The sequence below is a fragment of the Fusarium verticillioides genome, chromosome 1, assembly GCF_000149555.1.
Source record: "Fusarium verticillioides 7600 chromosome 1, whole genome shotgun sequence".
Taxonomy (NCBI): Eukaryota; Fungi; Ascomycota; class Sordariomycetes; order Hypocreales; family Nectriaceae; genus Fusarium; species Fusarium verticillioides.
This window is the reverse complement of record NC_031675.1, coordinates 1151933-1171904: the sequence shown is the minus strand read 5'-3', so window position 1 is coordinate 1171904 and position 19972 is coordinate 1151933. Positions and strand designations below refer to the sequence as shown.

Here is a 19972-nt window from a genome sequence, read left to right as displayed (position 1 = left end):
CTACACCGAGCTCGGTGAACACACGGTGAGGGACGCGCTTTGTTCTGGAAGCTTTGAAATGCCCCGCGTCAAACCTGAATTTCTGTTACAAACATCCAACACTTTAATTACCAAGCATCAGGAGCTTGCTACCTTTGGTGTAGTATACGCTATCAATATCGCATATTTTTGTAGCATCGTTCGTCAACTACAAACCATTCACGACCAGCAGAAACAACCATCTACGTCCCACCACTTCCGGCGAAGGCATCATGGCCACTCTTAATCTGGATGACGATGAGCTCAAAGCCCTTGAGCAGACACTGAGCAAGGTAGCTCAGCTATCCAGCAGCGTGCAGAGCTTCAGGCAGGATCTACTCATGAGCAACCCTCTGCCACCTCCGTATGTGTCTACACCGCAGTGCGCCATCATGAGACAGTAGCTAATAAATACCAATAGAAAGTCAATTCAAGCTTCAGCCAAGATTCTTCAAAAGAACCTCAAGTCGCTCCTAGAGAGCACGAACGAAAATGCAGACCTCTTCAATCGCATGGCCATCAGACCCTCGACGAACTACCCAGGCCGAACTCAAGAAAACGTGCTTCTCCAACTCCTACGCAAGAAACTCGAACCCGACGTCGAAGAATTTGTCAGTCAAGGTCTTGAAACAGCACGACTCGCTACACCCGAGGGTCTGGAATCTCTAGAACAAATCTGGCGCGAATTGCGAAGTTGGCTCTCGGACCGGGTAATTCATTTCATATCGACAGAAAACAGCGATCCCTATACGGCGGAAGAACGTGCAAATGGAGTTAAGAACGTACGCACTGGTCTACGAAGGCCTATAGATGACGATGAAGAAGAGGAGGACGAGGAGGAAGGCGACGAAGAGGATGATGATGATGAGCCAGAGAAGCCAGATATCCCGGAAGTCAAGGTGCGAGGAGCAGAACCAGAGACGTTGCTTTGGTTTGCGGCACGGGGAGACTTTGAGGTGCCGCGCAACGTCGAGTATGAGCGCAAAGTGGACGTCTACAAGGGGCTCCAAGGTATCAACATACCACCCAGTGACCAACAGCAGCAACAGCCTCAGCAAGGTTTGGTTGCTTGATGAGCAACTGATCCGTGGTCGGAGCCAGAGGCGTAGTGGCATTCTGCCGTTATGCTGGCAAACTACGTTAGCTTGAAGGCTTTTTCGAGGGATTACGAATGAGTGGTTTGGTGTTGATATACCCAGTTAGTAGTGAGATAAGCTGACGGCTGTTTAGGTCTGATGCGTTAAGATAGCAGTATCTAGTCGGCGATCAGAGACGGTCTTCTGAGTCCCAATGCATTCCTTCGACTATTTATACAGTTTGAAAGCAGTGCATTGTACAGTTTATACAGTCTTATTGCGACACTTCTCCACAATACTCTGTACGAACCTCTCGGCACTTTGCTTCATGACCAGACTGAGGACAAGACATCTCAGCTTGAGTTGGGGACGTTGAAACCAATTGGTATTCTAAGCTGACCTCATTCCAATCCTCATCCTCAGTTCTATATAGATATTAGCTTCAAGCTAGAGAGAGCTTCATCGCGCCAAGCCCAGGTTGTCCAGTAAGCTGACCTGAAGACGGCTGTGGCCGATTCGCGCGTGCATCTGCATCAATCATTCGTCGCCATGCTCAGCCATGTCGTCACTCAAACGTCCTCAGCGTCAAAGCTACTCATTCCCCGCGTTTTTGACAGCGCATGGCTTGAGCTCACGAGACTGTGGCATTGAGAAAAATATCGGGACAATTGATAACCTTATCTGAGCGTTGTGCTTTCTGGCACTACCGAATATTGGAGACATGATGGGCGGGCTACCTACTTATACAGCTGTGAGGAGAAGCTGGGCTCAACATCATCTCCTCATCATCACTCCCTGAGCTGCCATCTTCACACAATCACGCGCAGTGATGGCGGCTTCTTATAAGATATGGTGCCACGGCGCTGGTATGCCTCCTAGTACATATCGCCGTATCCCAGAAGCGTCTCAACCGTACCTGGAAATCTTGCCGATCGATGAAGTCGTACCACGCACGATGCCGTGCTTTGCGACCGAGAAAGCTGATAACAAACTCGCTTTCCTGTCATTGCCCCTTGAAATTCGACTTAATATCTACCACTGGCTTCACCTCATGTGTCCAGTTCGCCACGCACAGCTTGCACCGTGGTATCCAACCCCAGTGCATTGTCAATACATTCTCCACAGAGTTGATGCAGACACTGCAAGTGAAGAGGATAAAACAAACCGTGACGAGCAAAAAGACCTAGGGCTACTGTCACCATTTCGTCCCCTCTCGGGTCTTCCTACCAGCCTCCTTCGCACGAATCGCCAGATTTACAGCGAAGCACGCCTTTTACCGTTCACACAGAACGAGTTTGTCTTTGTAAACTGGTTCGCATCAGGCCTCTGGGCCGCCCGTGCCTTCACTCGAGCCCTAGCTCCATGGCAGCGAGGTTCTCTCCGCTATGTTCGACTAGAAGTACTTGCACGAGACGTCGTGGTCGGAGGTGCAGGCCGTGAGGAATGGCGCGCCTTGTGTACTGAATGGGCATCCGGAGTCAGAGGACTTCGGATGAAGATGGTTCTCGGAGCGAGTACATCGGTAGTGACAGGCCCAGAGTTCGGAGGCGGAGTGGAGCGCAGGGCCGAAGCGGCACGGCGATGGGTCGGCGAGGGACTTGCACTGATGGAACGACTGGAGAGGGTTGAGATGGAGGTTGTGGCGAGAGAGCTGAGCGACGTGGACAAACTCGAGTGGTGTGAGACCTTGCAAACAGAGTTGAGGGATGCAGGACTGGGAAGGACTGTGGTTGTGTGTACTAAAAAGGTACAGGAGAAGATGGAATGGATCAAGAGTGAGGTAAGATGGAGAAACCCAGAGACTGAAGTCGGAGCTATCACGGAGGCTATGGCAAACAATTTGATAGCGGAAAGGGCTACAAGAGCTCGTGCATAGTTGTTTGCGTGGGAATGATGGATCATGAGTTATGCCTTTGGGGTTTTTACTGGCCAAGATAGTTTATCTGCATTAGCATTGGTATGGTACTGTGTTATGGAGTTGAAGCATACGAAATTGAGTTAGGGGCTGCATAGTATTGGCTTTTGTACTACACTGAGAATGCTATATCTTCAAATGCCGTTTCTGCCCTCTATAACCTATTGATGCCCATTGTGCCATGGAAATGATATTATAGATACTCCGGTAACAGGAAGACGCCACAAGAAACACAACACTTTGGCTTGTCCGATTGGAAATAGCCCAATCCAATGCCAACCTGAAGTTTCAACATCTGACCGTTGACGACCGTTCCACAAAGTCAAGTGTAACACCCAGAACAAAGGCTGCTACCACACCGCATACAGTAGCAAATCCGAGGCTATTCGAGGCATATATAGGCTAAATGTCGAGGATATCCACGAACAAGATAAGAAAAAAGTGACGATGAATAACAATAATAATTACATAAGATAAGCAAATGGCTCTGTAGTAAGCCCGGGACAATAATTAGGACGTCTTTGTACCCCATGTGACTTCGCGCGAGTCTCGCCAGACTGTGCCGCATGAGTCACGTACTGTAGTAGCACTGCAAACGCGGAGTCAAGCTTTCTTTTATCTCTGAGCGATAACGGGGCGAGACTTTTTGTTCTACTGTGTTAGTAATACTCCGTTTGTGTTTCTTCTTTATAAATGTTGTTTTGAATCAAGTTGAATCCTTCAAGCCTCATTCTTTTTGTTCAAGTTGGCATCCAATTGGCGATTACTGAACCCCGCCTCCACACGACGGCGCAGTATTGAAACCTCCACCTCGAGTTTCGTGTGTTGCGAAACGGCGTTTTACACTGAGGATCGAAACTCTGCTTACGAATTTCGTCACCATTGAAACTCGTCGTCTCGCCGTTCAGTTGAATCGTTCTCTCGTTCGCAACCATGGAGGCCAGGTGTCAATGTGGTTCAGTGACCTTCAAGACTCCCCTCCCTCAGCCTCTGGCGCTCTACATCTGCCACTGCGATGCTTGCAGACGGCAGACTGGTTCAGCATTTGGCACTTCTGCCATCTTTCCTCGATTTGAGCTGCCTGACACAGACCTACTGAGCGTTTACAGGTAGGAAACAACTGTTTGGTGTTACGAGCTGGACTAACTGGCTTGGGGTATTATAGTCGACCTACAGCCTCAGGACATCAGCTTTACTGGTAGGTGTTTTAGAAGCCTCATGTTTGTTTGACTGGGCGCTAAGCGTTACAAACAGTTACTTCTGTCGCAAGTGCGGAACTCGTCTCATTCACTCAACACCAGTACGTAATCGCACCTTGGCTTAGGGTTATTCTCCCACTGACCGAACATAGTCAAAAAACGTCATCTCCGTGAAAGGTGGATGCCTTGATGGCCTTGACTGGAAACGAGCGATTCATATCTGGACCAAGACAGCCATGGTTCCTATTCCCGAAGGATCTGAAACGCACTCTGAAGAGTCCGGCTATACGGACTATGGATCAACTCAGGAGGAGCTGGATCAGCCTGGGGATCTTGTCGGAAGCTCGGGTTGTAACATGCCTGTTAGTGAAAGGGCCTCGAGCTCTGCTGGGGTGAATGGTGATGATAACATGAGTGGATGAGTATTATGAATGATGGTGTTGGTGGGTGTTGATAGGCAGATTGTGGGTTTGGAGTTGAAACATGTTACTCGGTGAGAGCATTGGGAGGTGATATCATGGGAATAGGCGCAATAAACGAGTAGCATATTCATAGTATGAAATTGATGAGTTGTATTTTGGTGAGTTTTATTAGTCATGATAGTTGTTCTGGGGTAGGTAAGAAAACGAAGAATCGCTATCACGAGTATGAAAAAACGTAGGTAAGTTGGGGATAGTTTTTAGTCAATTCTAGTATATACTTCGTGGCTCTTTATTCGACTTAGTGTTTAGATATCAAACGTTAGAAGTTGTGTCTGAGGCCGTATTGTGGGAATGGGAAACAACCGAATGAATACAGTATGTGGGTGATGAGCCTGTGTTAGTTGGCTTATTATTGCTTAGGTACCCAGGTATTAGCAAGATCATGATAATTTACTTTGCCTATTTAGACGTTCAATGGCACAATCCTTTGTGAAAATTGTAACCGTATATTTGTAACGGCATTGTCTTTAACCTTTCACCAATAATGACATGCATCTATCATCCCTGTATATAATCGCTGTAAGTTTGATGAGCACTAACAAAGTAAAAGAGTTTCTTTCAACGGCATTTGACGTCCTTATCTTACAATTGGCACGCGTATCTCAAGACTCAGCCTTATTCTGTAAGTAAATTAATGAATTAATTAAAAGCTGTCAACTCGAAACTTGACATCCATTAGCTTCCGGTAGTGTAATCGAACGAGGCCTATTGAATGGCTCTTGGCACTTCGGCCGATTCACTCAAAGTAGCGAGGTCGGGCCCCCTCCCGAAACCTCGGATGAACAAGGGGTGCTTCAGTTGCGTCTCGCTATTGATGGAGAATTCTAAGCATTTTTTCGCGATGTTTTTGCCATGGTAATTCGCTTGAGAATGGCCTTTTTTTCGTGAGGTATAAGACCACAGTGAGAGAGACCGTTTTGTGATAGTTTGCTGTACCTGCATTTCGGTCGCCCAGATGGCCGCTCCGTTGACTCTCTTGTGATGATATTGCAGAAGTGCATTGTCTCTTGAGCGCTTACTAAAACTTCCATGATATTATCGCAACATATCTCGTCTCGGTAACTATTGCCAAGCCCCGGCAAACGGTGGTGCCTTGATTAGCCCCCTTTAGTCCCATCTTGACAGGTAGCGCCAAGTCTCTTCATCAAGACTTTGATATTGAGCTGAATTGTCGGGATGTGGCCATCAAACTGCGAGTTTATACACAATGCCGATAAAGTTATCGAACTAGCGAGCTTACACTGCAGATCGTGAACCCAGTCTCTCAGTCATCACCAAATAATATGCCTGATTCCCTCAAACTCCTTGTCGCGAAAGCATCGTTTTACCCCTGTACCCTAGCTCATCCCCAAACTCGCAACCCTAGCCCGTCCTAACCCCAAGCGTCACAAGTCTCCGTTTGAGCCTCAGATTCCTGAACCATGATGCACCAAGACGTGCCCCTGCTTCGTCTGCGACGGTGTGTGCGGCGGAGAGGCGCGGCTTGGCTTGGGTCTGAAGAAACCTGAATCATCCCATTTCTCTTCTCCCTCCCTTCCCTTTGCTTCCGACCTTTTTTTTTAGATTCTGAATTCTGAATTCTGAATTGTGTTGCTGTGTTATGTTTATTGTTTTCTATCCGTCGTGACCTTGTCAATCGCTCGCTCTTTTCACTGATTGACTTTGTAAGTTTTGGTGCTGCCCGGGCTTTGGACTCGGCGGTGCTACCACTACCCATCGTCACGGCTTCTCTTCTTGTTCTGCCCCGGGCAATCATTCTTTTACTGTCCCTTTGACTGAACGACTTTTAATACCTACTCGACATATCATCATCTCCAAGATTTAATCGCTATTGTCGAACTGTTATATCTGCCGCTCTTTTACAACTGGACCGTAAAAACTCATAAACAGCTGGACTGTTGGAACATTCACTCACTACACCAAATCAAATTCTGAAACCTATTGGGGAAGAGCTTGGATCATCATGAAGTTGTTACTCTGGCTTACCGCCGCCCATGTTGCGCAGGTGAGGATATTCAAAACTCACACCGAGATGCGACAGAGTCATGAGACTGACTTTGACTCGAATAGGCCGCGGGAAGACATGGGATAATGAAAAAGAGGCAGGCAGAGGTTGAGGGTGTTGCTCATGCACTCAAGTTCGAAGGGTGAGTTTAAGCCACAAAACACCAAAGTTGAGTTTTCAGTATTAACAAATCTATAGACTGAGGCTGTCTTATATCACCGAGACTGAAACTGCTACTCAAAAAGTTACCGAGACAGAGACGGCAACTGTTGTTCAGACTGTTCAGGGCGAAGCTGAAGCTGCTGCTGGCGAGGTTGTCACCGTTACCATCAACGCACCTCCAGTTACTGTCACCGAAACCAAGACTGAAGTCGTCAACGAAGTCCAAACTCAATTTGTCACTCAGGTTCAAGTTATGACTCAATATGTTACCCAGATCGCAGCAGCTCCTCCTGTAAGTAATATAAAAACATTTCAAGAAACCTCTTTGCTAACTGAACGATTTCTAGCCTGTCGTTGAAACCGTTACTCAGGCTGTAAGTCCCATAGCTTGTATCCCTCAGCTGTTACTAACTCCTCTAAGCAACTCGTTACAGTGATCGTTCCAGGAGAAGCCCCAGTAAGTTCTTTTGGTCAAAATTCCTATCTAATACTGACTCAACCCAGGCGCCTGTTACCGTGATTCACACCGTGCAAGCCCCCGCTGAGTCTGATGATGCTCTTGGGAAGTTTAACCCTGGTGTCACTACGATCCCCATTCCCGAGAGCCTTTTGCCCAAGACGACACTCGCATCTGACCCCTTTGCTGTGGTCGGGCCAATTAGATCGGAAACTATTGTTCCTCAGCAACCTTCCAGCATTGTCAACCCTGTTGAGAATCCTGCCCCGACGGCGGTTGCTCCTCAAGAGCCCAGTTCTGTCGAGCAACCAGCCACGACTCAAGTTGCGCCAGTAGAACCCAGCTCTATCAAGCAGCCTGCGACGACGCAGCCCGTAGTTTCCGAGCAACCTACTACTACTTCTGCTGCGCAAGGGGCTACTACGGAGTCCACCGCTTCTCAGCAGCCTGCCAGTTCCATTGAAGAACCCATGGTTAAAGCTTCTTCCACACAAGGAGGGCAACAGACATATGCGCCTTCAATGGAACTCGGCAACATGGGCCCCGATACCACAGGGAGACTTGCACAGCCCGCTCTCGACGGAACCAAGCCCACCACTACTGCCAACGCCGAGTCAGCTTCCAGGACACGAGTCCCCATCGATCTGTCCGACCCTTCAAAGCTCAGCAGCGTGCTCAACCTGGGCAACTTGGTTGGAGGAAACGGTGCTCTCAAGGCTCGCGCCACTGGCAAGCCTTGAGTCTATGGTTGAAATGCGTTAGGGACGATGATGTGAATGGTGAAAAACTTTGAGACGGACTTGGGGATTTCTTTCGAATGGGCATTCGTGCTCGTAATGTTGTAGCTAGTCTTATAATAATGTGAGCAAGTCTCCAGAGCATACCAGTCAGCTTTGTGCATCTATCTATGGGTATCATGATGCCATGCTGTCTACCTATTCGCGTCCTAGAGCGCCAATCTCAAATTTCTTATTCCTTCTCGCTCGCTGCATTCCTCGAGGCTAGCTTCATCTTCTTTGCCTGCCGTTTACTGATCTGCTGTGTATCTTCATCGCCAGTCTTGCGCTTTTGATTCTGATTTTGACCCTTGTTCTTTGGTTTCTTGCCGGCCTCGTCTTTTTCTGAGCCCTTTTCTTTCTCGGCCACTTCAACGATGTTGATAACGCCCTTGAATCCATTCCTCTTGATACCCTCATTTACCACAACAGATCGAGGCACTTCGCCAAACCCTTCAAAGCCTTTCTCGTTGCTCAACCCCCCCATAAAATTGAGCATGTTTATCACATCGGCAGGCGCTCGTAGGGATAGCGCATTCTTGGCTTCGCTGCTAATCATAATGCCCCTGCCGCGCGTCGCCCGGATGAGACTTTGCAAGTTTGAGATAAACCTTGGGCGCCCTCGATCATCGCCATTAATCACTTGGCCGTAGCAGACCTCAAAGCGGATGCCACGGTTGATAGCAGCCATGCATGGCTTCGGCTTAAGATGGAATTGTAAATCCTGCGTCAAGTCGAGTGATATGATGGGGACGTCGAGCGTTAAACAAGCATTCTGAAAGGCCTTGTCCGTCAGTGGACGGGCCGCGATGATGTCGTATGTCGAGATGAGCGATGGGATTCGGTAGTTATTCGCTGAAGGATCTGAGAGAGGAAGAGTCGCGCGGTGGAGGATGTTTGGAAGCTTGGAGCCTGGCTTGGGTTCTATCGTTGGGAAAGGCGCGGTGTTGTTGGCGGGAAGCGGCAGCGTGAGCGTGTGGTTCAGCGCGACGGTTGAGTATCCAAGCGTCGATGCGCGAGTGAGTGATTGGAGAAGCTGTTCATCTTTGGTCGTTGGTGACCAGGCGATATTCAGATCGTAAATCATGATGCTGGGTTGTGGAGGTTTGTTGCAAGCTTTGCGCAGGAAGCTAGCATTTACTCTCGAGATTTTTTTTGCGCCGCAAAGTTTACAGGTCCTACAAGTATATTTTTAGCTACTACCCTCGACCACCCTCGCTTTAGAAGTCGCAAAAGAGACATGCCGTATTACACAAGGGTTATTGAATATCTATTTTAATTCAGAGAGTATCATGACCAGTATAAGATAGCTCATGAATAGAAGAATAACACCATGTAAAATCCATTCCCTACGCCTCACCAGTCAAGGCATCCATTTCTAACTTGAGTAGTGAGCTTCCATTACCTAGTCGTAAAAAGCTGTGGTCCGTGCACAGTGAGCGTTGTCACTAAGAGCCAGCCCCTGCCGGTTCGTCATCACCTTGTTCTTAGGTTGTGCCTGTAAACGGAAACTCTCCTATACCGGCACTTCCATGGTTTGAACATGATACTTACTTCTCGTGTAGATACTTTCTTTATTAAACAACCGATGCTAGCACTCCTGAAGAACAAGTCTTTATCTCTTACCGACGTTATAAAGCTAGTATCTTCCATTTATGCATGGTACGTGCATGCATGACCTTTGACCTTAACTTGAAAGCTGCCATGCCAAGAAACTGCGCCGCCCAGACCACGACTACACAACGCGCCACTTGACCTCAAACCCCAGCTCCTGGATCGGCATTAATTGACTTCCCTTAAACACATCACATCACATCACATCACACGCTTCACTACTTCTACGAACGTTCGCCCGCGGCTTTACACCGCTCCCTCCTCTTCCTGCTGGCGAATCTTCCTAAACATCAATCATGTTTTTCTTCTTCGTGTGCGGTGAGCACACATTCCGAAAGGAAGTCTCGGAATATCAGGGCATGATATTTCAATGTCACCACTGTGGTAACATGGCAGCACATGTCCAGAAAAGTAACCCATGGTTCACCTTCTGTTGGATTGTAAGACTACTCTTCTCTGGCTCTTCATTACTGCCGACTAACCACAATCGCAGCCGATCATTCCTTTGTCCATCTCTGGCTACGTCGATGTCGCATGCCGTATCTGCAACTTCCATCAACCTCTCGTAAACCGACCCGACGTCAAGGCCGTGACAAGTGGTGGAGGAGGAGGACCTCCCCCACAACAATACGCACCTCCTCACGGTGGACCTCAAGGACAGGCACCTATGCGATATGGTTAATAGGAACGATCTTGTCAAGTTTTGAGGAATATGCTATCGACACAGGGGTAGCGTATGCGCGCGCTGTAACTGTTCGATGTTGCGACAGTGCCTTCTTGGTTTTTGTTTGTTTAAAGAGGCGTTACAGCCTGGTGTTGAGGCGAATCAGGATACCCTATGAAGGGGGCGATGGCTGGGTTTCTTTCGACAAAGAGCATTTCGCTTGAATTCTATGCTACCAAGAGACTCTTTGACCTTGGTATCTTGTTGAGGATGAAGCGCAGGTGAAATTGAGCTTGGGGCATATGATTTGGACGCATTTTGGAAGCACATATTCTACTTCCGCTCATCTTGGGATACCACCTTTTAGGAACATTTCAAGGCAGCTCTGCCTCTTATAACCATTTATGTCTACCCCAGTCTCAGGAACCATCGATTGGCACCTTTCCTCTTAAGGGAGCCAAGTGTTGTTGACCACCTAGTATCTGCAACCGTCAATCGTCAAAGTCCGTCCTGGCTTCACACCTTTCACATACGACCAAAGCTCGGAGAGAATACGGGATCCCGTCCGCTCTCCCATAGTCAAGCTCCGAAGCGCCGGATTAGTAGTTGGGTCGGTGACGACCAGCGAATACCTGGTGTTGTATGTTCAATTTTTGTGCTTTGTCTCTGATTGCGATGCCACTTTTTTGTGAATTTGGTGGAGATGATAGTTCCCCATATTATTAGTGTAGACTTCCTGCGGCCCCAGAAGAGAGTTTCCCGATTCATCTCCAATTCAAGAACCAATGAGTATGCGGGAAAGAGACGCGATGACATCCAAGACATTTGATCGTGTCTAAAGTCAACAATTATTCCATTGGATGTCTAGAAGCACGCTACAGACTTACCCATACGCGTTATGGACATGGGATAATTTGATAATTCCCGGTTGCGGGGCAAACATTCACGGTTGGCAGCTACGATCTGCACCCTTGCCTGTTTTAGCGGGCCGTTGCCCAGCAACGCTGCCAAACACGGCCTGTCCACTGAAGACCCTCGACCCGATCAGGGACCTGCAATAAACAAAATCCATCATTGTACATGATGCAGTCTACTTAATCTCTTTCTTTTTCCATATACTAACCATACACCAACAACACAGTGAACCATAATCACCATGGAATCACCACCCAAGAGAATGACCCGGGCCAGAGCTGCCGCAAAGGCCACTGATCCCTCGGTCAAGACAACAAAGATCGTCACAGCTGCTGCGCGGGCAAAGAGTACCGCGACTGCAGGCACAAAAAGCACAGCCGCTAAGAGAAAGACAAGAGCGGATGAGGAAGAGGAGGATCAACGCGAAGTTGCTGTTGTCAGAAGAACGCGTGGTCGACCAAAGAAGACTGAGGACCAAGAATCTGAGGTTGAACCTGTAGCACCAGCGAAACCCACAAGAGGCCGTGCAATCAAGAAGACGGCCACAGAACCTCCCAAGGAGACTGCTGCACCTGTCAGAGCTACTCGGGGACGGCCTCGGAAGGCTGTTGCTGCTGAATCAGAAGAGTCTGCTCCGGCACCAGCCCCTAAAAAGACAACCACTCGCACTCGCACAACTACCACAACAGCTGCAACAACAAAATCAACAGCTGCCGCCAAACCTGCTGCCAGAAAGGCTGTCAAGTTCCAAGAGCCTGACAAAGAGAACATCGAGCCTGCTACCGAGGCCAAGGAGCCTGCTCGGCCAGGAATCAGAGGCCGACCAGCCAAACGTGGAGGAGCAGCTGGAAGTCGAACGACCAGAGCGGCGGTAAGATTCGCCGAGTCGACAGACAACAAGCCTTTAAGTCCTAAGAAGATTACCCAGATACCTGTTTCGAGGGACGATGATTCCGAGGACGAACTCGCCGGTGACATGCCGCCTGTCAAACCGATGAAGAAGAACCCGATCAAGCCTCCTACAAGTGCTGCTAGAGCCCAGCCTGAGCCGACCGAAAAATCTACCGAGTCAACAAATGCTTTAGATAGCATCACAAATCCGCCAGACCTTGGCGGAATCAACCTATCTCCTGCAAAGAGACGTCCAGCCTCGCCTCTCAAAGACACAATGAGATCGCCAGCACGCCGAATCGGTCCTGTTGCTCTGCCTGGATCTACAATGAAGAAGACACAGGACGACACCACGCAAGCTGCAGAAGGTACTTCGTTCAAGAATTCTTTACTCATGTCGGCGGCTAAGCGACCTCAATCACCCATCAAGGGATTGAACTTTGCAACATCGCTCAAGCCTCAACAGACCCAATCAGCAATGAAGGCGTCACTTCTTCTTTCACCTCCGAAACGGGCCATGCCTGGACTGAAGCCGGTCACAGAACCGCGACCTAGAGATGTTGCGGAGCTGGGCGAACCACCAGTCATGAAGCCTCTGGTGATGGATACTCCTAGTCGTGCCCCTTCTACCCGATCTTCGGATAAGCTTATGTCGGAAGAGCAAGCTGAGCTTGAGTTTGATGCTGTTGATGACGATGTCTTCAATGACCCCATTGAGAACTTGCAATTCCCTGGCCGTCTGTCTGCTGTGCTTCCTCGTCATGCTGACCCTGCCTTGAAGAAAGAGATGGGTATTGTCGATGAGACTGACGAAGAGCCTGCTCCAGTTGACGCCATCATCGAGACTCTCGAAGAGCCTCAGGCGGAAGTCGAGACTGCCGTCGAGGTTGGTGAAGATATTGCGACTGAGGCTGAAGCAGTCCAAGAAGTGGTAGAAGAAGTGAACGACCTTACCGACGAGGAGGACAGCATGGCCGTTGACGAAGAAAATGCTGAGGCAGATGATGTACCTGAGGAAGTTGAGTCCAAGAATTCAACTCCCGCTCAGTCTCCCCAGCAAGAACAGAATCCCATGTTCCAGCTCAGGGACAAGGATTTGGAGCCCTCTCAAGACTCGGACTCTGAGGATGAGACCATGGCTATCAAGGGTGTAGCGCCTACCACCCCAACACCATTTGTTCGCAAGACACCCAAGACTTCTCGTGCTTCTATGGGTGGATTTAGCGCACTCGCTGATCGACTTGATTCTTGGAAGGCCAGTACGCCTATCAAGATGGCTCCTCTCGGTGGAGAGAAGCTCTCTAACAAGTCAGCTACTCCTCGATCTGAGGCCTCACCCGCTTCGACTCATTATTTCGAAGATGAGATGACGGTACGTGCAGGTATGGAAGAACTTCAGGCGGACAGGACTGCCGAAATTGTTGAGCCCACTTTTGATGACATGGAGGTCACTGAGGAGGATGTTGAGTTGGCCAACGAGGCTAATGAGATGTCTCTGATGGAGCCCGAGATTCTTGAAGAGGTTGTCAATACTGAAGCTTTTGACGACACTCTCTCCGAGGCTAGTCAAGAGTATGGCGATGAGAATGAGGCCCCTGTTTCTATGACACCCATTACACCTGTTCGTCCAGTCATGAAGACCTTCAACACCACCACAAAGGTTCCTCTGAAGCCTGCAGACGACTCATCTCCTTCCCCTCTGAAGAAGCGCAGCTTCAGCGCATCGCGAGTTGCTCCCAAGCGCCCCTCAGGGCCTACCAGGAGTGCTTCCGTCATCTCTTACTCCCCTACCAAGGGTAGAAAGAGTATGCCCGCAACCATTGCCGAGGTCCCGTCTGTCCCTTCAACACCTGCCCCTGCCACGCCCTCAAAGTCTGAGCTCTGGTCGTCCTTGGGCACGCCCGCTAGAACTCCCCGACGTGACGTCGACCCTGCTCTACTTCGTGGAGCTGTGGTCTTTGTCGATGTTTACACCAGCGAAGGAGCTGATGCCAGCAGCATCTTCGTGGAGCTGCTCACGCAGATGGGTGCCAAGTGCCTAAAGTCATGGAGCTGGAACCCCAATGGATCTGGCAACGATGTGACGTCCACTAAGGTTGGAATCACACATGTTGTCTTCAAGGACGGCAGCAAGCGCACACTGGAGAAGGTCCGTGAGAGCAACGGAATCGTCCAGTGTGTCGGAGTCAGTTGGGTGCTTGAGTAAGTTGACATCTTCCTAGTTTGTTTTATTCAGTGCTAACCAGAAATAGCTGTGAGCGTGAGAACGACTGGGTGGAGGAAAGTCCCTACAAGATCGACACAAGCAACGTCCCTCGGGGTGGAGCTCGTCGCCGCAAGAGTATGGAGCCCAAGGCTTTGGCCAACATGAACGGCACCCTCGTCAACAGCCCTACCAAGGGAAGCTCTCGCACAGCTCCCTCTACGCCGATCAACCGTCGTGAAAGCACACAATGGATGTACACCCCTTCAGATCAAGGAGACGAGGACGAGGAGATGGAGGATTTTGAGTATTCCGAAGCCATCCTGACCCCTGTTCCCAAAACTCCTGCCCCTGAGGCCATTGCTCGCTATGCTGCCAACCTTGTCCCTGATACTCCATCTGACGATGGTGACGATGACGACATGGGTGACTCCCCTAGTAAGGATGCTCTCCTTATGCGAACATGCCCTCCCAAGGCCAACCCCTTCCGTGAGTTGGGTGCTGGCATCATCAGCGAGACCAAGGATGATAACGTCCTGATGCGCCTCATGGCGGCTCGACGCAAGAGTCTTCAGTTTGCCCCCAAGATTGGAAGCCCTCTGGCTAGAACTTGGCAATAGAGTAAAGTAAAGATGTTGTGTTGTTGATATGGTGAAGGTAGAGTAATTGTGCATGCAAAGGTTCGGGTCTGGAGTTTATGGGTCACATTAGAATTGCGAACACACGTCATGGCATACAATCACTCGTTTTGACGGGATGGAATGGAATACCACGGGATGGACAGGACCTTTGACTCGGCGTTTGGAGGATTGACTGATTAAAGTACACATATTTTGTGTTTGACATACTGATAATTCCATCATGGCGATTGACATTATATTTGTGGCTCGACTGAAGGTGACTGCTGGAACTGTGAGACACTTGTGTAGCTACGCCTGGCTAGTGTATGGGACATCGCACCTCATTGCATTTTTCCAATTCCCGTCCCGAGCTGACTTTTCAAAATTGGAAGCCTTATTGTAGTCCCTCATGCATTAATAAACGCCCTCATAGCTTTAACAGCATCACCCTCATTACTCTTCAACAACTCAGTCGCCTTTGCCTTTGACAGCTCAAGCTCATCGACGAGGAGTGCGACGTCAGCAGCGTCGACCTTGACGTTCTTATGAGAAGCGGCGGCAGCAGAAGTCTTGTTTGCGCCGCCGAGGCTCTTGATGGCTTTGCTGGCAGCGTCGGCGTCGACGTTTTGTGGTGTCGAAGGTGAGTCTGCGGCGTCGAGGTTCTCGAGAGCGGAGGCTGCTTTGCGGTCCTCGGCGGACTTGGCGGTCTGAGAGGGCGTTTCGTCGGTCATGATTGTCGTGATGTGTAGAAGTGAAGTGAAGTGAAGTGAAGTGAAGTGAAGTGGAGGTGAGGGTGTGGTGTAGAGTTGGTGAAGATTAGTGGTTGGTAGTGGAGAGAGGGCGCTACGAAGATGAAGCTGTGGTGGGGTTGGAGGGGCAGTTCAGTTCTAAGGTAGCTTGGTTGTGGAGACATATGAAGCTTGTTAGGTAGAGTGCGGAATAGAAGAACATGAGATGACTGTTGGCATGTTTTAGTTAATAGAACAGAAGACGGAAATATCAGAATCGAGTTTATTGGATGGTTTGTACCTCACAGCCGTTGTAAGTAATCTGAATAATGGTTTTCGTAGCCCATCCTGCTTCTTCAACTGCAAGGAACTAGGAGCTCATATCAACAAGCATAATAGCCGCATCCTCACATTTGAGGGACATCCTCTTCTGTGTCTGATAGTACCAAACCATCACCTAAAAATCTCCAGACAATAGAAATGCTTATGTTGGTGTTCATATTGTCTAAGGTAGGTACGCCACATGCGCCGCTTTTTAAGCCGAAAGTTGAAGTTTAGGTAGTGGCTACCATCGGCAACGCCACATTTCTTTGTCAACTCAATTAAACTTCACTTTTTTTGGTTCCAGGTGCAGGTGCAGTCCAGGGTGCGTCTTGGCCATCTGTCCCGTCTTTGTCCTTGTTCTGTGACTCACTCACTCACTCTCCTCTTGATACAAGAAACCTCAACTCCTCCACAAATATTCAACAACTTCATATAAACACTACAACACACTAATCAAGTCGGGCACTTGATTTCTTTCCTTTTTTGCGGTTGATTCCGCCCAATTTTGAATCTGTCGTATCACTCCTTCCACCTCTTACACACAAAATGGCTTCGTCTTCATCTGCCGGCTGGGAACCCTCCTCCTGGCGCTCAAAGCCCATTAAGCAATCTCCCAATTACCCTGATGCAGAGCCTCTAGCTAAAGCTGTTGAGGAACTGACCCAACTTCCTCCTCTGGTCCATCCCAACGAGATCATTGCTCTCAAAGCTCACCTTCGCGATGTCGCACAAGGAAATGCTTTCCTTCTCCAAGGTGGTGATTGTGCAGAGCTCTTTGACTACTGTCGTCAAGGCCCTATTGAGAGCAAGATCAAATTGCTATTGCAAATGAGTGTTGTTCTCATTTGGGGGACCAACAAGAGAGTTGTGCGTATTGGTCGAATGGCTGGACAGTATGCAAAGCCGAGATCTAGTCCTACTGAGATGGTTGATGGAAAGGAAGTCCCTAGTTTCAAGGGCGACATCATCAATGGCTTCCGCCTTGAAGATCGAGAGATCGATCCCAACCGCCTTGTGAAGGCCTACCACCACTCCGCTGCGACCCTCAACTACATCCGTGCCGCTCTCGCCTCTGGCATCGCTGATCTTCATCGGCCTCTCGACTGGGGTCTCGGGCATGTGAGAGACCCGGAACTCAAGGAGAAGTACTCAGCCATTGCTTCAAGTATTCAGCAGACCCTGCGCTTCCTGCAGGTCATCAATGCTCGTCCCGGGGAGCTTGATTCCGTCGAGCTTTTCACCAGCCACGAAGGTCTTCTCCTTGACTATGAGCAGTCTTTGACTCGCTTGCTTGAGAAACCTACCGCAAGAACCTCAAGCCCTACTCCTGCAGCTGACGACGGCGAGAAGAAGGAGTACTATGATACCTCTGCGCATTTCATCTGGATTGGTGACCGTACTCGCCAGATCGATCATGCCCACGTCGAGTTCTTCCGCGGGATTGCCAACCCAATTGGTATCAAAGTCGGTCCTACAACACCAGCTTCAGACCTCCTTTCTCTCCTACGCACGCTGAACCCTTCTCGCGAGCCTGGCAAGATCACCCTCATCACTCGTTACGGTGCTGCCAAGGTGCGCGATCTCCTCCCCACACATATTCGCGCGGTTGAGGACTCCGAGTACCGTCGCACGGTTGTCTGGCAATGCGACCCTATGCACGGCAACACACTATCCACACCCACAGGCATCAAGACACGCCGTTTCGGCGATATCTACCGTGAGCTTGAGGAGACACTACGCATTCACAAAGAGGAGGGTAGCAACCTTGGTGGTATGCACCTCGAGCTCACTGGCGATGCTGTTACAGAGTGTTTGGGTGGCAGTGAGGGATTGGATGAGGATGATTTGTCGACAAACTACACTAGTTTCTGTGACCCAAGACTCAACGAGAAGCAGGCCCTCGAGTTGGCTTTCCTGGTCGCTGATCATTTCTCTAGAGAGAATAAGGCACGATCGGCCTGAGCATATAAGTGACACTAGAATTTGACATGAAGAAAATGTACATTGGAACAAAATAGGAGCAGTGAATATCATGGGAGCAACTTGGGAATAAGCAGAAAAATGAGACTTTGAAACACTTGGTTGGGTATGAGAAATCTCGAATGATAAAACACAGCACTGACGGCCGTGATCTTGTGAGTTGGTACCTTCTTTCATCTCTAATCTAAGCATAAGGGCTTGTCTTTCAAAACACAAGTTAATTCATATCATGTCCATCTCAAATTATTGTGCTGCCGTTACGTAAAAACTGTCATATCTTGAATCTCCTCATTCCCTCACTCTTGCCAAGTCAGACCAGAGTGATGGTCTGCGCCGCCTCGAAAGCATCGCCCTTCTCCAGCTTCTGCCATCCCTTGACAGAGCCGGGCTCAACACAGAGCATGTTCTTCCAGCCGTCCTTGGGAGTAAAGTCCTTGATGCCGGTTGACTTGTCGACCCAAGGGTTCCAGACGACGACCTGGTCGAGGTTGTCACGGACGATACGGAGACGGGGAGTGCCGGACTCGGAGATGACGACTGGGTGAGAGGGACCCTTGGCGGGGGTGTAGATGGAGTCGGTTTCGGCGGAGAAGGTGACGGCGCCGGATTGGGTGGCCTCTGAGCTGGAGACCTTGGAGAAGTAGACGGAGTCCTCGAGACCGGTGACCTCTGTGGAAGAGATGTCCTGAGACATATTAGTTATGATGTCCCACGTATAAGCACTATACAACATACGCTGATCTTGAAGTAGGTGTGAAGAAGAGTCTGGAAGTCGAAAGCAGTGTCACCATCGTTGGTAACAACAATAGTAGTGTTGAGACTCTCAGGGTCAAGAGAGACACTGTAGATGAGGGCAAACTTGTAGGGCCAAAGAGCCTTGAACTCTTCGCTGATGCTCTCGGAGGAAAGACCAAAGTCGAGCTTCACGCTAGAGCTAGAGCCCTCGCTGGTAGACTTTCCAAGGAACTCCCATCGCGAGTTACGAGCAAAGCCGTGCTGGGGAAGCTTGGCTACCGGTTCGTGGTCGGGGGCAGTACCAAAGACCTGTAGATGTACAAATCAGACAAGCTATTGTAAGGGAGTGTTGGAGTTCTTTACCGGGAAGACGATGGGAATACCTCCTCGAACAGCAGCACTTCCGTCAAGAGCAGCAGACTCGCTGACCCAGAGCTTCTCAGCCCCCGAAGCATCCTTCCAGCTGATGACAGTAGCGCCGTGGAGAAGAACCTCTACGCTCTCGCCGGTGGGAAGAACGGCCTTGACGCGGGAGTTGTCGTGAGTGATGTCGACGGTGGGTTGAGGAGGCGCGGCGGGGGTAGAGGCGAGCGCCGAGGGCTTGTTTGGACGGTCGACCATTGTGAATGTCTTTTTTGTAGGGATCGAGATAGGTAGAGAAGAGATTGAGCTTTGGAGGAGATGGAGCTCGTAAAAGTGAGGCACTAAGGTAAGGTAGTTAGAGAGTAGACGCAGGTAAGGTAGAGAGGTAGGTAGGTACCTAGGTAGTGGCGGAACTGCTCAGGTGGGGTTGAAGGGTCCGAGTGGGGGTGAAGGTAGAAAGAACAAGTCAAGTCAAGAGCAGACAAATAAAGTTGCAGGACTCTAAAGCAGTAAAACACGAGGCTGAAGGGCCTTATAAGGGTGATGCTAAGTGTCTGGTTCCCCGTAGCTTTGGTTCACTCAGGCAGAGTTGTAGTATCTGTAAGATGCGATCCCAGGCCGTGGATGCTTCAAGTCTGAGAGGAGGTCGACACCCATGTAGGCAATGGCGGGGTAGCTCAAGACAGCCAATGGCGGCACAGGATCGAGCTGTTTAGTGGAGATCTGCTGCTAAAGTTAGAGCTGTTACCGGCCACATTCAAAGCTGAAACACGTCTCAGATATCGGCTTGTGATACATCAAACCACAAAAATATATCACACCCAGAGCCAGAATCTGGCATTTGG

The 19972-nt window shown here is 49.6% G+C and overlaps 10 protein-coding genes and 1 non-coding gene across 12 annotated transcripts; 8 read left to right on the top strand and 3 right to left on the bottom strand.

Moving 5' to 3' along the window:
- Positions 1–251: 251 nt before the first annotated feature.
- On the top strand, positions 252–1091 carry FVEG_09579 (hypothetical protein; the record flags this gene model as incomplete). The annotated part of the gene is made up of 2 exons (XM_018898607.1): positions 252–382; positions 440–1091. The coding sequence occupies 2 exons, from the start codon at positions 252–254 to the stop codon at positions 1089–1091; spliced, it is 783 nt and encodes a 260-aa protein (XP_018756523.1).
- An 832-nt stretch (positions 1092–1923) lies between these two features.
- On the top strand, positions 1924–2970 carry FVEG_09580 (hypothetical protein; the record flags this gene model as incomplete). The annotated part of the gene is made up of 1 exon (XM_018898608.1): positions 1924–2970. The coding sequence occupies one exon, from the start codon at positions 1924–1926 to the stop codon at positions 2968–2970; it is 1047 nt and encodes a 348-aa protein (XP_018756524.1).
- A 589-nt stretch (positions 2971–3559) lies between these two features.
- On the top strand, positions 3560–4805 carry FVEG_09581 (hypothetical protein). The gene is made up of 4 exons (XM_018898609.1): positions 3560–4118; positions 4175–4207; positions 4264–4309; positions 4361–4805. Exons 1-4 carry the CDS (start codon positions 3943–3945, stop codon positions 4628–4630), a joined length of 525 nt encoding a protein of 174 aa, XP_018756525.1. The 5' UTR covers positions 3560–3942; the 3' UTR covers positions 4631–4805.
- Positions 4806–6157: 1352 nt separating this feature from the next.
- Positions 6158–8296, top strand: FVEG_09582 (hypothetical protein). Its single transcript, XM_018898610.1, has 6 exons — positions 6158–6695; positions 6761–6837; positions 6894–7149; positions 7205–7231; positions 7279–7314; positions 7362–8296. Exons 1-6 carry the CDS (start codon positions 6654–6656, stop codon positions 8052–8054), a joined length of 1131 nt encoding a protein of 376 aa, XP_018756526.1. The 5' UTR covers positions 6158–6653; the 3' UTR covers positions 8055–8296.
- On the bottom strand, positions 7067–9703 carry FVEG_09583 (ribonuclease P/MRP protein subunit RPP1). Its single transcript, XM_018898611.1, has one exon. It carries the CDS (start codon positions 9175–9177, stop codon positions 8284–8286), a length of 894 nt encoding a protein of 297 aa, XP_018756527.1. The 5' UTR covers positions 9178–9703; the 3' UTR covers positions 7067–8283.
- Positions 9704–10000: 297 nt separating this feature from the next.
- On the top strand, positions 10001–10386 carry FVEG_09584 (hypothetical protein; the record flags this gene model as incomplete). Its single annotated transcript, XM_018898612.1, has 2 exons — positions 10001–10144; positions 10198–10386. The coding sequence occupies 2 exons, from the start codon at positions 10001–10003 to the stop codon at positions 10384–10386; spliced, it is 333 nt and encodes a 110-aa protein (XP_018756528.1).
- Positions 10387–10899: 513 nt separating this feature from the next.
- Positions 10900–11015, top strand: FVEG_16619. Its single transcript, XR_001989309.1, has one exon. It is a non-coding gene; the product is annotated as a 5S ribosomal RNA (ribosomal RNA).
- Positions 11016–11456: 441 nt separating this feature from the next.
- On the top strand, positions 11457–14997 carry FVEG_09585 (hypothetical protein; the record flags this gene model as incomplete). The annotated part of the gene is made up of 2 exons (XM_018898613.1): positions 11457–14376; positions 14427–14997. Exons 1-2 carry the CDS (start codon positions 11525–11527, stop codon positions 14995–14997), a joined length of 3423 nt encoding a protein of 1140 aa, XP_018756529.1. The 5' UTR covers positions 11457–11524.
- A 128-nt stretch (positions 14998–15125) lies between these two features.
- Positions 15126–15769, bottom strand: FVEG_09586 (hypothetical protein). Its single transcript, XM_018898614.1, has 2 exons — positions 15338–15769; positions 15126–15278 (listed from the first exon to the last, which is right to left on the bottom strand). Exon 1 carries the CDS (start codon positions 15726–15728, stop codon positions 15405–15407), a length of 324 nt encoding a protein of 107 aa, XP_018756530.1. The 5' UTR covers positions 15729–15769; the 3' UTR covers positions 15126–15278; positions 15338–15404.
- Positions 15770–16339: 570 nt separating this feature from the next.
- FVEG_09587 (phospho-2-dehydro-3-deoxyheptonate aldolase) lies at positions 16340–18297 on the top strand. The gene has a single exon (XM_018898615.1). The coding sequence runs from the start codon at positions 16596–16598 to the stop codon at positions 18009–18011; it is 1416 nt and encodes a 471-aa protein (XP_018756531.1). The 5' UTR covers positions 16340–16595; the 3' UTR covers positions 18012–18297.
- Positions 18008–19740, bottom strand: FVEG_09588 (hypothetical protein). Of its 2 annotated transcripts, XM_018898617.1 has the most exons (4): positions 19525–19740; positions 19128–19468; positions 18765–19073; positions 18008–18714 (listed from the first exon to the last, which is right to left on the bottom strand). In XM_018898617.1, exons 2-4 carry the CDS (start codon positions 19383–19385, stop codon positions 18340–18342), a joined length of 942 nt encoding a protein of 313 aa, XP_018756533.1. In that variant the 5' UTR covers positions 19386–19468; positions 19525–19740; the 3' UTR covers positions 18008–18339. The 2 variants fall into 2 exon arrangements, with proteins under 2 accessions (XP_018756533.1, XP_018756532.1); XM_018898616.1 differs by having other exon boundaries at positions 19128–19740.
- Between the last annotated feature and the right edge of the window lie 232 nt (positions 19741–19972).